The sequence below is a fragment of the Meleagris gallopavo genome, chromosome 26 (genome assembly GCF_000146605.3).
Source record: "Meleagris gallopavo isolate NT-WF06-2002-E0010 breed Aviagen turkey brand Nicholas breeding stock chromosome 26, Turkey_5.1, whole genome shotgun sequence".
In the NCBI taxonomy this organism is placed as follows: Eukaryota; Metazoa; Chordata; class Aves; order Galliformes; family Phasianidae; genus Meleagris; species Meleagris gallopavo.
Genome location: NC_015036.2, coordinates 3,132,627 through 3,143,195, shown reverse-complemented (window position 1 = coordinate 3,143,195; position 10,569 = coordinate 3,132,627). Strand labels below are relative to the sequence as shown.

The following is a 10,569-nucleotide window of genomic DNA, read 5'->3' as shown; positions in this document are numbered from 1 at the left end:
TAACCCAAGGCCAGGTTAGGTAAGGCCTTGGCCAATTTCATCTACCGGTTGGCAACCAGAGTTCCACCCAGCCTGACTGGGGCACCCTACCCCTGCAACACCTCTATGGGAAACCTGTGCCACTGCCTTACTATGTGTTGCAATAATAAAACCACACCTCCCTCAAATCCAGTCTGTATTTTTTTTTTTTGTTCAAAACCACTCCCTCTCATCCAATCACAACAGACCCTGCTGCAATCTGCTCTTTTCTCATAGCCCCCCTTTAGATAATGAATAACTGCTACCAGGCATTAATGATCAACTGCATAAAGGTATACAAGCTTTGTTTAAGAGGAACCAATACTGAGGGATCCTACAGCCTTTGAAGTTGGAAGTTTAGCTCATGCTTACTAGTAGAGATGCTCTTACATGCCGTATCACCAACTTAGCACCTCTGCTAATTATTAATCAGTAATTTACTGCACAACCAGAAAGCAGTTTCTTCAGAAAGCTGGCTGCTTACATTTGGCCTTTGTTGTTGGAGCCAGAAAAGGCTATTGCTCAGTTACCATAAAATGAGCTGAAGAATTTTATGCAGTTTTGACACATTAGTCCTTACGTACAAAGAATCCAACAGAGAAACATTGTGATGCCCATTAAATAGTTTTTATTCTTTAAGACATGAATTGCATTTCCACTTGTTTACAGTACTGTAAAGTGCAATGGTATTCACCTCCCCTCCTGTGCACATGTTCAAGTATCTAAAATGCCCAGAAAATTAATTTTATTTGATTTTTTTTTTTCTTTACAGCAGCTCAGTTATGGAGTTTTAATCTGGCAATATACCCAGATGTGCCTACAGGTTTGGGTCCTTCAATCTAACCCCCAGGCAGGGGTCCTCCAACACTAACTGCTAGTGGAATGCATTTCCCAGCATCTTTAATCCACCTCCTCGATGGTTGGTCCAGAAGAAGCTCCACCAGAGGGAGGAGCTCCACCACCAGGGAAGCCCCCAGGCATTCCTCCAGGCATCCCACCTGCGCTCTGGTACAGCTTGGTGATGATGGGGTTGCACACCTTCTCCAGCTCTTTCTGCTGGTGCTCAAACTCTTCCTTCTCAGCAGTCTGAAAGAGACAGAGAACTCAGCATCTGCTGTTGCCACAAGAGGATAGATACAATCTGAACACTGACTGACTGGCACTAGATGGCTTAGTTTAGCTTGCACAGCCTCACAAACAAGGCTGCCCAACATAACCAGTTAGACCTGAACTAGATTTGGATGAAAAAAATAAATCTACTTTGTCTAATAAAGCCAGCCTACCCATCAAGCACTATAGTAAGATGAGACTTTTCTGCTCACTAGCCTCAATGAGGAGAGGAGAAAGCTCTGTGCTTGCTAGCTGTGGTCGCTCAGACATCCAAGGAAGGTACTTGGACCAACACAAGTCTTTCGACTTCTGGTGGAAACTACGAATGGCTTAGGAATCACTTTCATCACTGCAACCGTAGCAATCCCTCATTCTGAGCTGGCTTTCAACTTTCTAAAAGTGCTGGAGATTAACTCTGACCAAACACAGAGTGCATCGTACCTGATTCTTGTCCAGCCAGTTGATGATTTCATTGCATTTGTCCAGGATTTTCTGTTTGTCCTCATCAGAAATCTTGCCCTGGAGCTTCTCATCTTCAACAGTAGCTTTCATGTTGAATGCATAGGATTCCAGGGAGTTCTTAGAAGACACTTTGTCACGCTGCTTCTCATCTTCTGCCTTGTATTTCTCTGCTTCCTGAACCATCCGCTCAATGTCTTCCTTGCTCAGCCGGCCTGCAGAACACAGAACATTTCATGTTACAACCTCCTGGTCAACCATTTTTAGTGGAGCATTAGTAACCTGCTATATACATACAGAATTGCACATTTATCTAAATTAACTTAGATACAAATGCAAGACTAATGATTTTCAAGTGCCTTTATCTCAAGTGACTTCACAGACTTTGATAAGCTTAAGGATTACTTCACCAAAAGCCAGGGCTCACGTCTGTAATCAGAGGACATATACTATTACCCAGTCTTGGTACAAAACCAAGTTGGACACTTCAGTTTCCTGAAGGACCTTGCCAAGTGTTCCACCCTCAGAACCACATGGTTATTTACCTTTGTCGTTTGTTATCGTGATCTTGTTCTCCTTGCCAGTGCTCTTATCCACAGCAGACACATTCAGGATGCCATTGGCATCAATATCAAAGGTTACTTCAATCTGAGGTACACCTCTGGGAGCAGGGGGAATACCAGTCAGCTCAAACTTGCCCAGCAAGTTGTTGTCCTTAGTCATAGCACGTTCTCCTTCATACACCTGCAGTAGAAGCAGGGAGCAAATGCATCAGCCTTGACTATGCAGTTATAACAGACTCCTACTATTAGACTGAAGTGCCTTGGTCGCTCAGACATCCAAGGAAGGTACTTGGACCAACACAAGTCTTTCGACTTCTGGTGGAAACTACGAATGGCTTAGGAATCACTTTCATCACTGCAACCAGATATTCATTACTGATAACTAATTGCAAGACCTCTTGCATAGAATTTACGTCAGGTATCAATCATTGGCAGATTGGACAATGTGATATGTCCTGTCAGATCATCTGAGTGCTGCACACCCACCTGAATCAGCACACCAGGCTGGTTGTCAGAGTAAGTAGTGAATGTCTGAGTCTGCTTGGTGGGAATGGTGGTATTGCGCTTGATCAAGACCGTCATGACACCTCCAGCAGTCTCTATACCCAGAGACAGAGGAGTCACATCCAACAGAAGCAGATCCTGGACATTTTCAGACTTGTCTCCAGACAGAATTGCAGCTTGAACAGCTGTGGAAGAAGAACAGAACATTAAGAACCTTGTACCAGATGGACCACATGCTATAGCTAGCCTCACAGCTCGCTCAGACATCCAAGGAAGGTTTTGGCCATCATCAGTAGACTTCTGGTGGAAACTACGAATGGCTTTGGAATCTGATTCATCATTGCAAGTTCAAGTTTCATTGCTTTCAAAAGCAGTACCAACCCAGGTGGGAGAAAACAGACCTGCATTAGAACTGCTTTGAGACCAGTTCAGACAGCGCCCTGCTTGCTGAGAAACCCACCCCATTTTAATATGGAGAACACATTTTGTCAGCTGTAAATACCTGCACCATAAGCCACAGCTTCATCAGGATTGATGCTCTTGTTCAACTCTTTGCCATTGAAGAAGTCTTGCAGCAGTTTCTGAATCTTTGGGATGCGGGTAGAGCCCCCAACCAGCACGATGTCATGGATCTGCGACTTGTCCAGCTTGGCATCCCGCAGGGCCTTCTCTACAGGATCCAGGGTGCCACGGAACAGGTCAGCATTCAGCTCCTCGAAACGAGCTCTGGTGATGGATGTGTAGAAGTCAATACCCTCATAGAGAGAATCGATTTCAATACTGGCTTGTGTGCTTGATGACAGGGTACGTTTTGCACGTTCACACGCAGTACGAAGGCGACGAACTGCTCTTTTGTTCTCACTGATGTCTTTCTTGTGCTTGCGCTTGAATTCAGCAATGAAGTGGTTGACCATGCGGTTGTCAAAATCTTCTCCACCCAAATGAGTGTCACCTGCAGTGGATTTCACCTCAAAGATGCCATCTTCAATAGTCAGAATTGACACATCAAAGGTGCCACCTCCAAGGTCAAAAATAAGAACGTTCCTTTCAGCACCAACCTGGAAAAAAAAATTATTTTCATAATACAATTCCATTGTTAAGATTAACTTGGCAGATTTACTAGTTCCACATTAAATAGTTATCACACCATAACATACCTTCTTATCCAGACCATAGGCTATAGCAGCAGCTGTTGGCTCATTGATAATTCGCAGTACATTGAGCCCTGCAATGGTTCCAGCATCTTTTGTGGCCTGGCGCTGAGAGTCATTAAAATAGGCCGGTACAGTGACTACAGCATTAGTTACAGTCTGCAAAAAGCAAGGAAAAGAATTAAGTTGTGCACATCTGAGAAGTTAATGACCTACAGCTATTTATTACATTTGGCTGAAGACCCAGACCATACCTTCCCAAGATATGCTTCTGCAATTTCCTTCATTTTGGTTAGGACCATGGAAGAAATTTCTTCTGGGTAGAAGCTCTTTGTCTCTCCTTTGTATTCCACCTGGACTTTTGGCCTGCCAGCATCATTCACCACAGTGAAAGGCCAGTGCTTCATATCAGACTGGACAACAGAATCATCAAATCTACGCCCAATCAGCCGTTTTGCATCTGGAAAAAATAGTTCATCATGTAAAATTAATTATTTTAATTATTAATCCCAACGTAAAAACATCTCTTCTAAAAATATTGTACAAAAGCCTCAAACACTGTGTTTCAACTGAAATTGCCAGAACTGCCAAAGCCTCAGTACAGGCATTCTCAAATCTCATCTCTTGAAGATGCATGTGCTTTGTCAATATTTTCTCACAGCAAACATAGCAACTGATAAGCAGATGAGTAGCCAAGGCCACTGAACGTAGTGCCAAAAGCAGTCTGGTGAGAAAGCGCATTATACCCAAATACTCAGAGTAAGCTTGGCTATTAGCTCAGTTTTAGTCCCAAGAATAAAACACAGAGCTTTTACTTTGAAAGAAAAACACTAATCCAGCTACAATTAGGAAAACACAGACACAGTTAACACCTACTGTCAAAATCTTAATTCCCTGCACACACCAGTTATTATGTAAGCCCTGCAGCCTTCTTACCAAAGACTGTGTTGGTGGGATTCATTGCAACTTGGTTCTTGGCAGCATCGCCAATCAACCTCTCTGTATCTGTGAAAGCAACGTAGCTTGGTGTGGTCCTGTTACCCTGGTCATTGGCAATGATTTCCACCTTCCCATGTTGGAACACACCAACACAGGAATAGGTGGTTCCGAGATCGATACCAACAGCTGGTCCCTTCGACATCTTGTCTGGAAAAAAAAAATTCGAAGCATAAATTCAGTTCCTTATTGCTTCTAGCCTAATAAACTAAAACCCGGGAATCCCTCAAAAAAAAAAAAAATAAAGGGATGAGCATCTCGCTGCTATGCCCCGCTTCGCCGCTAGTAGCTCCCTAGCGCACAGGCCCAACCAGGCAGCCCCAGATTCTGCGCGGACGCCATGCGGCTCAGCGCACGTGGCCACGGACTTCATTTCCCAGCATGTCCCGCGGCAGTCACGTGGTCGCAGCGGCCATCTTGGCCGCAGGGCGATGGACCCGCCGCCTCTCATGGGCTGAACTTGGCAGCCGCGGGGCCTGGCAGAATCCCAGGCTTCTCTAAAGCGGCACGAAGTATAGGGACGGCCCCCCGCCCCACAGCTCTGCAGGATCGCTCCCCCTCCCCCACGGCGCAGTTCTGATCCCCTGCCGTTCCCCCAGCAGAATGCAGTAGAGCAGAGAGTAGCCACCACTAAATGCAACGAAGGAAAGCGAGGAGCTAGGTGAACGGAACTCTGGAGAGCCGTTTGCCCCCAGCAGCCTCTAAAAGGAACTACCAGCACGGTAACAGTTCTCCCCTCTCAGCTCCCCAAACCCCTCTCCCTCCCCTCCCCACCGCCTCTGTCCATGGGTTCCCTGAGTTGCCCCCCCTCCCCTCACAGTAGGCCCCACTACCTGAGCGGCGCTGGCAGCGGCAGACACGCACAAAGACTGCTGCTGGTAGAGTGCTGCTGAATGAGAGCGGTCGGCTCCCGCCCCGGCGCCTTTATATATCCCCTCAGAACCTTCCAGAAGCGCCCGCCCCTTCTCTAGTCTCCAGCCAATCCGTTCGCTCCTTCCTCAGCCCTTCCAGCCAATGGCAGGCTACCGGAACACACACCGTCAGTAACGTAGCGGAAAGGGGGCGCGGCCGCCGGCCGGCCGGTATTCTCGAACCTTCATGCGCTTTCCCCTTCGCCCCCCCCTCAACCGCTCGGCTCGCCCCCCGCCCGCAACGGAAGAGGGCGGAGCTTCCTCCGGGCGGGAGCCAATGAGAGCCTCTTAGCGGCCGCATGGGGATGACGACAAAGCCTAGCGTGGGCTGGTGGAGCGGGAGGGGGCAGAGCGAGCGCGCGGGGGAGCAAGTGGCAGCCAATGGCTGCAAAGTACCGCTGGATCGTTTGCATATTTTGCGCGCGAGGGCAGGGGTCTCGCGGTGCGGGCGTCCAATGGGATCACGGGGCCGGCAGCTCGTTTGCAGGGCGCGCGGCTTGCTGCGGATGGAGGGGAAGGCAAAATGGCGGCAGCAGGGGGTGGGGGGGGGTCGCGGTCCCCAAGCATAAAATAAATCCTTGGGGGAAAACAGCCTCAACCCTGCGGCAGTGCCGTGCCCAGCTTTATTTTGGGTGAACGCAATGAGCCCGCAGGCTGCAAATCCACGGACACGGAGCCCATCTGAGATCCTGCAGGGAAAGGGAGGGCGGGAGCGCAGCACCGCGGCTGTGCCGTCAGCTTGTAGCTGGGGATGGATTTAGGAGCACAAAGGCTGTGCTTGTAAAGATAAGCGGCACGAACCGCCCTCCCTGTGCTGAGCAGGGCTGCGATGCAACAACCGCTCCACCCAGAGCAGATTGCTGCTGAGCTCCGTGCTCTGCCGGCTCGCAGGGGCTGCATGGGGAGCTCTGTGGTCTTCCTTTTTTCTAAAGCACGAGCAGAACGTCAGTAGGACCTAAGAATAGCCCTCCTGGCACTTGGGAATTAAACAACGGCATTCCTATACGCAAACGTGCTTTGCACAATGGGTGCACGGCAGGGGAAGGCAGCCCGGAGCAGCGGTGAGTCAGTGCAGGGAGGAGAGCTCCGGCCAATGAGTCACTGCGTTAGAAATTAAAGGCTGTTAGCAGCCTGAAATAGCCCATTTACAGTACAGTGCGAAAACCAAGGCCCAGCAGTCTGGATGCATTGGAACAGGTTGCCCAAGGAGGTTGTGGATGCCCCATCCCTGGAGGCATTCAAGGCCAGGCTGGATGTGGCTCTGGGCAGCCTGGGCTGCTGGTTGGTGACCTGCACACAGCAGGGGGTTGGAACTGGATGAACATTGTGGTCCTTTTCAACCCAGGCCTTTCTATGATTATGTTTTCCCTCCCCAAGTGATGAACCCCAACGTTACTTTCTGAAGCCAGTTTGGTTTGTTGCAGCTCGAGAGAAGTGGGCAGAGTGGGGACTGCCAGAAACTCGCTTCCTATTGGTGATAATGGCCGTTTTTACTTCACATTTGCACACCCTGAAGTTTGAAAACGATGCATTTCTAATGCAGCCCTCTTCCTTTTCCCCCCCGTGCAGCAGTACAAAGTGATCTTGGTTAAAAATAAAGTAAAAATAACCCCAGATTCCCGATACTGAACAAAAGGAGGCAATTGCACAACTCCAGACTGTCATCAGGATTTGGGACGTCATCAACTCAGGAGCAAGCAGCAGTGTGGCCGTTCCCCATTGATCAGGGACAGACAGAAGGACACACCTATGAGACCACTGCTGTCATGAGGGTTTAAATACTGCCTAATTATGTTGCAACTTCTACTCCCAGATTTCTGTAGAGAAGATTGCTGATGCTGTGTGATCTCTTTGCAAAACGCCTCCAGGGGAAAGAAGGCTGAAACCACTGCAAGAGAAATGAACCAGAGCCATAATGATTTAGCCTGAGTTCCACCCACATCCCTGCGACTGGAGATTCCTGTTAGCTGGTTCGAAGTATTTATCTGCAGCCAAGATCTCGGCTGTCTAAATGCCTCTCTTAGTTGTTCAAGGTTTCGTCGCCATCTCAGAAGATGGAGCTGAAAGGCACAGGGTGGTTCGGCAGCAAGCTGGTGTATGTGGGAGTAGGAGAGCTGGGAGATGTTTATCAGTGTGCTGTGTCTGCACTAGCAGTATTTACCACGTTAGCCTGCAGCACCAATGTCTTCAGCCATAACATCTCAGGTAAAGAACTTGAGTAGAAGTCCAAATTCAGTTCACCCCAACACACCAAGATTTCACACAATTCATACCATGTTGCAAAATCTAGATTGAAAAAATCTCCAAGAAAAAACCTGCAGCTTTCCTTCAATTTTTACACAAATATACACATAGTCCTCGTTAGCTTAAAAATACTATTTTTATCTCTATCTTTTTTTCCTTTGATTCAACTTGACAGCATGCAGTGTATCTAAGCACAGAAGATGGAGCATGGATACGGGTTTAGTTGAGCTGTAGCACTTCAGCTGCAGCGCATTTATTTACAAAACAACCAAAAAAAATATGAAATCATTGATTCAAAGGAATCAATAATAAATATTTGCTTTCCTCTGAGTTGTTCAGACACAGTACAAGTACACCAATTATAGCAGGTAGAAGAGATGTAAGCTCAGTTTAGCTGCTTAGACATAAGAAAGCTACATAACATTGTATGCATTTAATCACACTAGTAATAACTGGTATATGACAGTAAATGCTTTAAACACACTATTCTACACAATCAAGTTTGGCTTATGATTCATTTGTTTCCCTTGTGCAACTCCTGATTTTCTGGAGCCCAGAAAACGTCCCTTTGGAAATGAGATACCTTTTAAATGAACTCTTTCTCCAGGGAAGAGGCTGTTGGGCACAGGCTGGGGGGAATTCTGCTTGCTGGCACCAAGCAGCACCTAGGCTGCAATGGAGCACATCACCCTTTGCTAATTGCAGGCCTGGCCTGTGACTCAAACTAACCTCCAGTATTAGGTACTTATGCTGTAACCAGCTCCACTGTTTGGACTGTTATCCTCATTTTGTGGTAATGAGGTACCGGTTGCTTGGGCTGTTTGCTTTGCTGAGAAATTCACTCCTGGTATAGAATAGGTGTCAAAGATAATCTGCTGAGGTGACATCACAATCAGCAAACTTAAAAGCCACAAACTTCACAAGTCCTAGACCTGGAATCCCTTGGAAGCACTTAGGAGCAGTGCCTGTGCCTTCAGGGCCTACAAAAAAAGGAGTCACAGACACTGAGCAGCTGCAGCCTCCAACCAAATCCGTCAGAGCACAGCTGTCCCAGGAGGCTCTGGTGGCTCTGAAATGGTGCCTAAGCAAAATGACCTAGTATCCAGAACTGGTGAAGGTAAAAGCTTATCAAACAGCTGATTCCCTTCTATCACCTTCTATTGGTGGCTCAATGCCCCTCCCCATAACAAACAGTATTTTGGCCTTCTGAGGGCGGGTTGTGCTGATTGCAGTAGAGAGAGCAAACAGTACGTGTGATGGTGATTGCTTTAGGAAGAGAAGTTCTCAGCACAGGGCAAATTTGAAAACTATTTCTCATAGGGAAGTGGCCCAAACATGGCCTTGTTTCAATCAGACCTTCTAAGATCTCAAATAAATGGAATGATGGGTCTCAGAAAAGAATTTAGAACCTACAAGCTCAGTGTCTTCTGTGTAGCAGTGGTTAGAGTCAAGTCCTTCAGAGGAAAGTATAAACAGACAGTTCTGGGGCTATCTGCCCCCACAGGAAGCCTGTCCCTATTTCCCATCATTTCTTATTGGCCTTCAAATTGAAGCATAAGACTATGTCCCTTGAAAATGTCTATTCTGGCAATCACAGAAGGTATTTTCATGATTCCTACTTTTTTAAGAGTCCTGCTAAGGTTTAAGCCTTGAGAATAGCACATGGCATACAGGTTGGTGTATGGCAGTACACCTTCCTTCCTTTAGCATTGCACTTAAAGTTTACCTGTCCCTGGTGTATTTTGTTCATGATGTGTTCTTTCACTCCATCTTCAGTCTTACCTGGATGTGTGAAGGTCAGTCCAGGAATGGTGTTCATACAGTTTTGGGAAGAGCTCTCTGAGGTCTGTATGGCTCACCCTAAACTGGTGAATTCACAACCTGGCTGTAGCAAAGACATCTTCAAATCCTTCTTCCAGGCTTTTTGGTTGGTTAGCAGCCCTCAGTTTTTGAGGCATGCCTTCATTTTGGCTTCAGCATTCAATTCTCATCTCACTAAGGCTCTTGTGACGCAGATACAACTCTGGTGAAGTTACTGCAGCTTTTCAGTGCTGTCCATACAAGCAGTCAAGCTCCTGGCCGTATTTCTCTGGATGCATCATTAATCTCAACCTAGCAATTGAAGTATCTCTGCTTCCTTGACACATGGGCTCCTTTCCCTTTAGTACAGAAGTTAGTTTAGACACTTGCCTTTGTGCTGTATCTCTTGACCTTTCCTTTCTGCTTTAGTTGCAGCCTCCAGAAGTATTTCCCTGAAGACTGAATGCAGAAAAAAGGCAAGCGTGTTTCAGTTCCCTTCAAGGTTGACCACAAGAGTACCCTCAGCGGACAAATTGCCTCAAGGTCTTCAGGTAAGAGTATGCATTCTTCTAGAAACTTCTCCAGAAACAGTACAGGAGACTTTCCCCTTCCCCCTAAACCTCACTGGAATATTAGATGTCTTTCTGTCTCTGTTGATCCCTTTTAAAAAAATCCTGAGGTTTGGCTTCATTTCTCTTGTACAGCGCTTAGCTGACATTGTTTTCAGCTGTAGTTTTAAAATGCTCAGTGTTCCATTTTCTAAAAAGGTACTTTAAAAAGAAGGCTCCCTTTTCCCCTCAATTTGATCTTTCT

At 46.9% G+C, this 10,569-nt stretch overlaps 1 protein-coding gene and 3 non-coding genes across 4 annotated transcripts; all 4 read right to left on the bottom strand.

Annotated features, from left to right (window-relative positions):
• Positions 1-623: 623 nt before the first annotated feature.
• HSPA8 (heat shock protein family A (Hsp70) member 8) lies at positions 624-5,724 on the bottom strand. Its single transcript, XM_003212698.4, has 9 exons — positions 5,635-5,724; positions 4,742-4,951; positions 4,060-4,265; positions 3,812-3,964; positions 3,157-3,712; positions 2,637-2,839; positions 2,133-2,331; positions 1,570-1,802; positions 624-1,104 (listed from the first exon to the last, which is right to left on the bottom strand). Exons 2-9 carry the CDS (start codon positions 4,944-4,946, stop codon positions 919-921), a joined length of 1,941 nt encoding a protein of 646 aa, XP_003212746.1. The 5' UTR covers positions 4,947-4,951; positions 5,635-5,724; the 3' UTR covers positions 624-918.
• On the bottom strand, positions 1,387-1,483 carry LOC116217460. Its single transcript, XR_004162045.1, has one exon. It is a non-coding gene; the product is annotated as a small nucleolar RNA SNORD14 (small nucleolar RNA).
• Positions 2,415-2,511, bottom strand: LOC116217459. Its single transcript, XR_004162044.1, has one exon. It is a non-coding gene; the product is annotated as a small nucleolar RNA SNORD14 (small nucleolar RNA).
• Positions 2,910-3,000, bottom strand: LOC116217458. Its single transcript, XR_004162043.1, has one exon. It is a non-coding gene; the product is annotated as a small nucleolar RNA SNORD14 (small nucleolar RNA).
• Positions 5,725-10,569: the final 4,845 nt, after the last annotated feature.

Coding starts and splice junctions, on each gene's coding strand:
- HSPA8 (XM_003212698.4), bottom strand. CDS start 4,946: ATGTCGAAGGGACCAGCTGTTGGTATCGATCTCGGAACCACCTATTCC. Junction 3,965..4,059: donor CAGAAGCATATCTTGGGAAG/GTATGGTCTGGG, acceptor TGCTTTTTGCAG/ACTGTAACTAATGCTGTAGT. Junction 2,840..3,156: donor AGCTGTGGCTTATGGTGCAG/GTATTTACAGCT, acceptor CTTCTTCCACAG/CTGTTCAAGCTGCAATTCTG.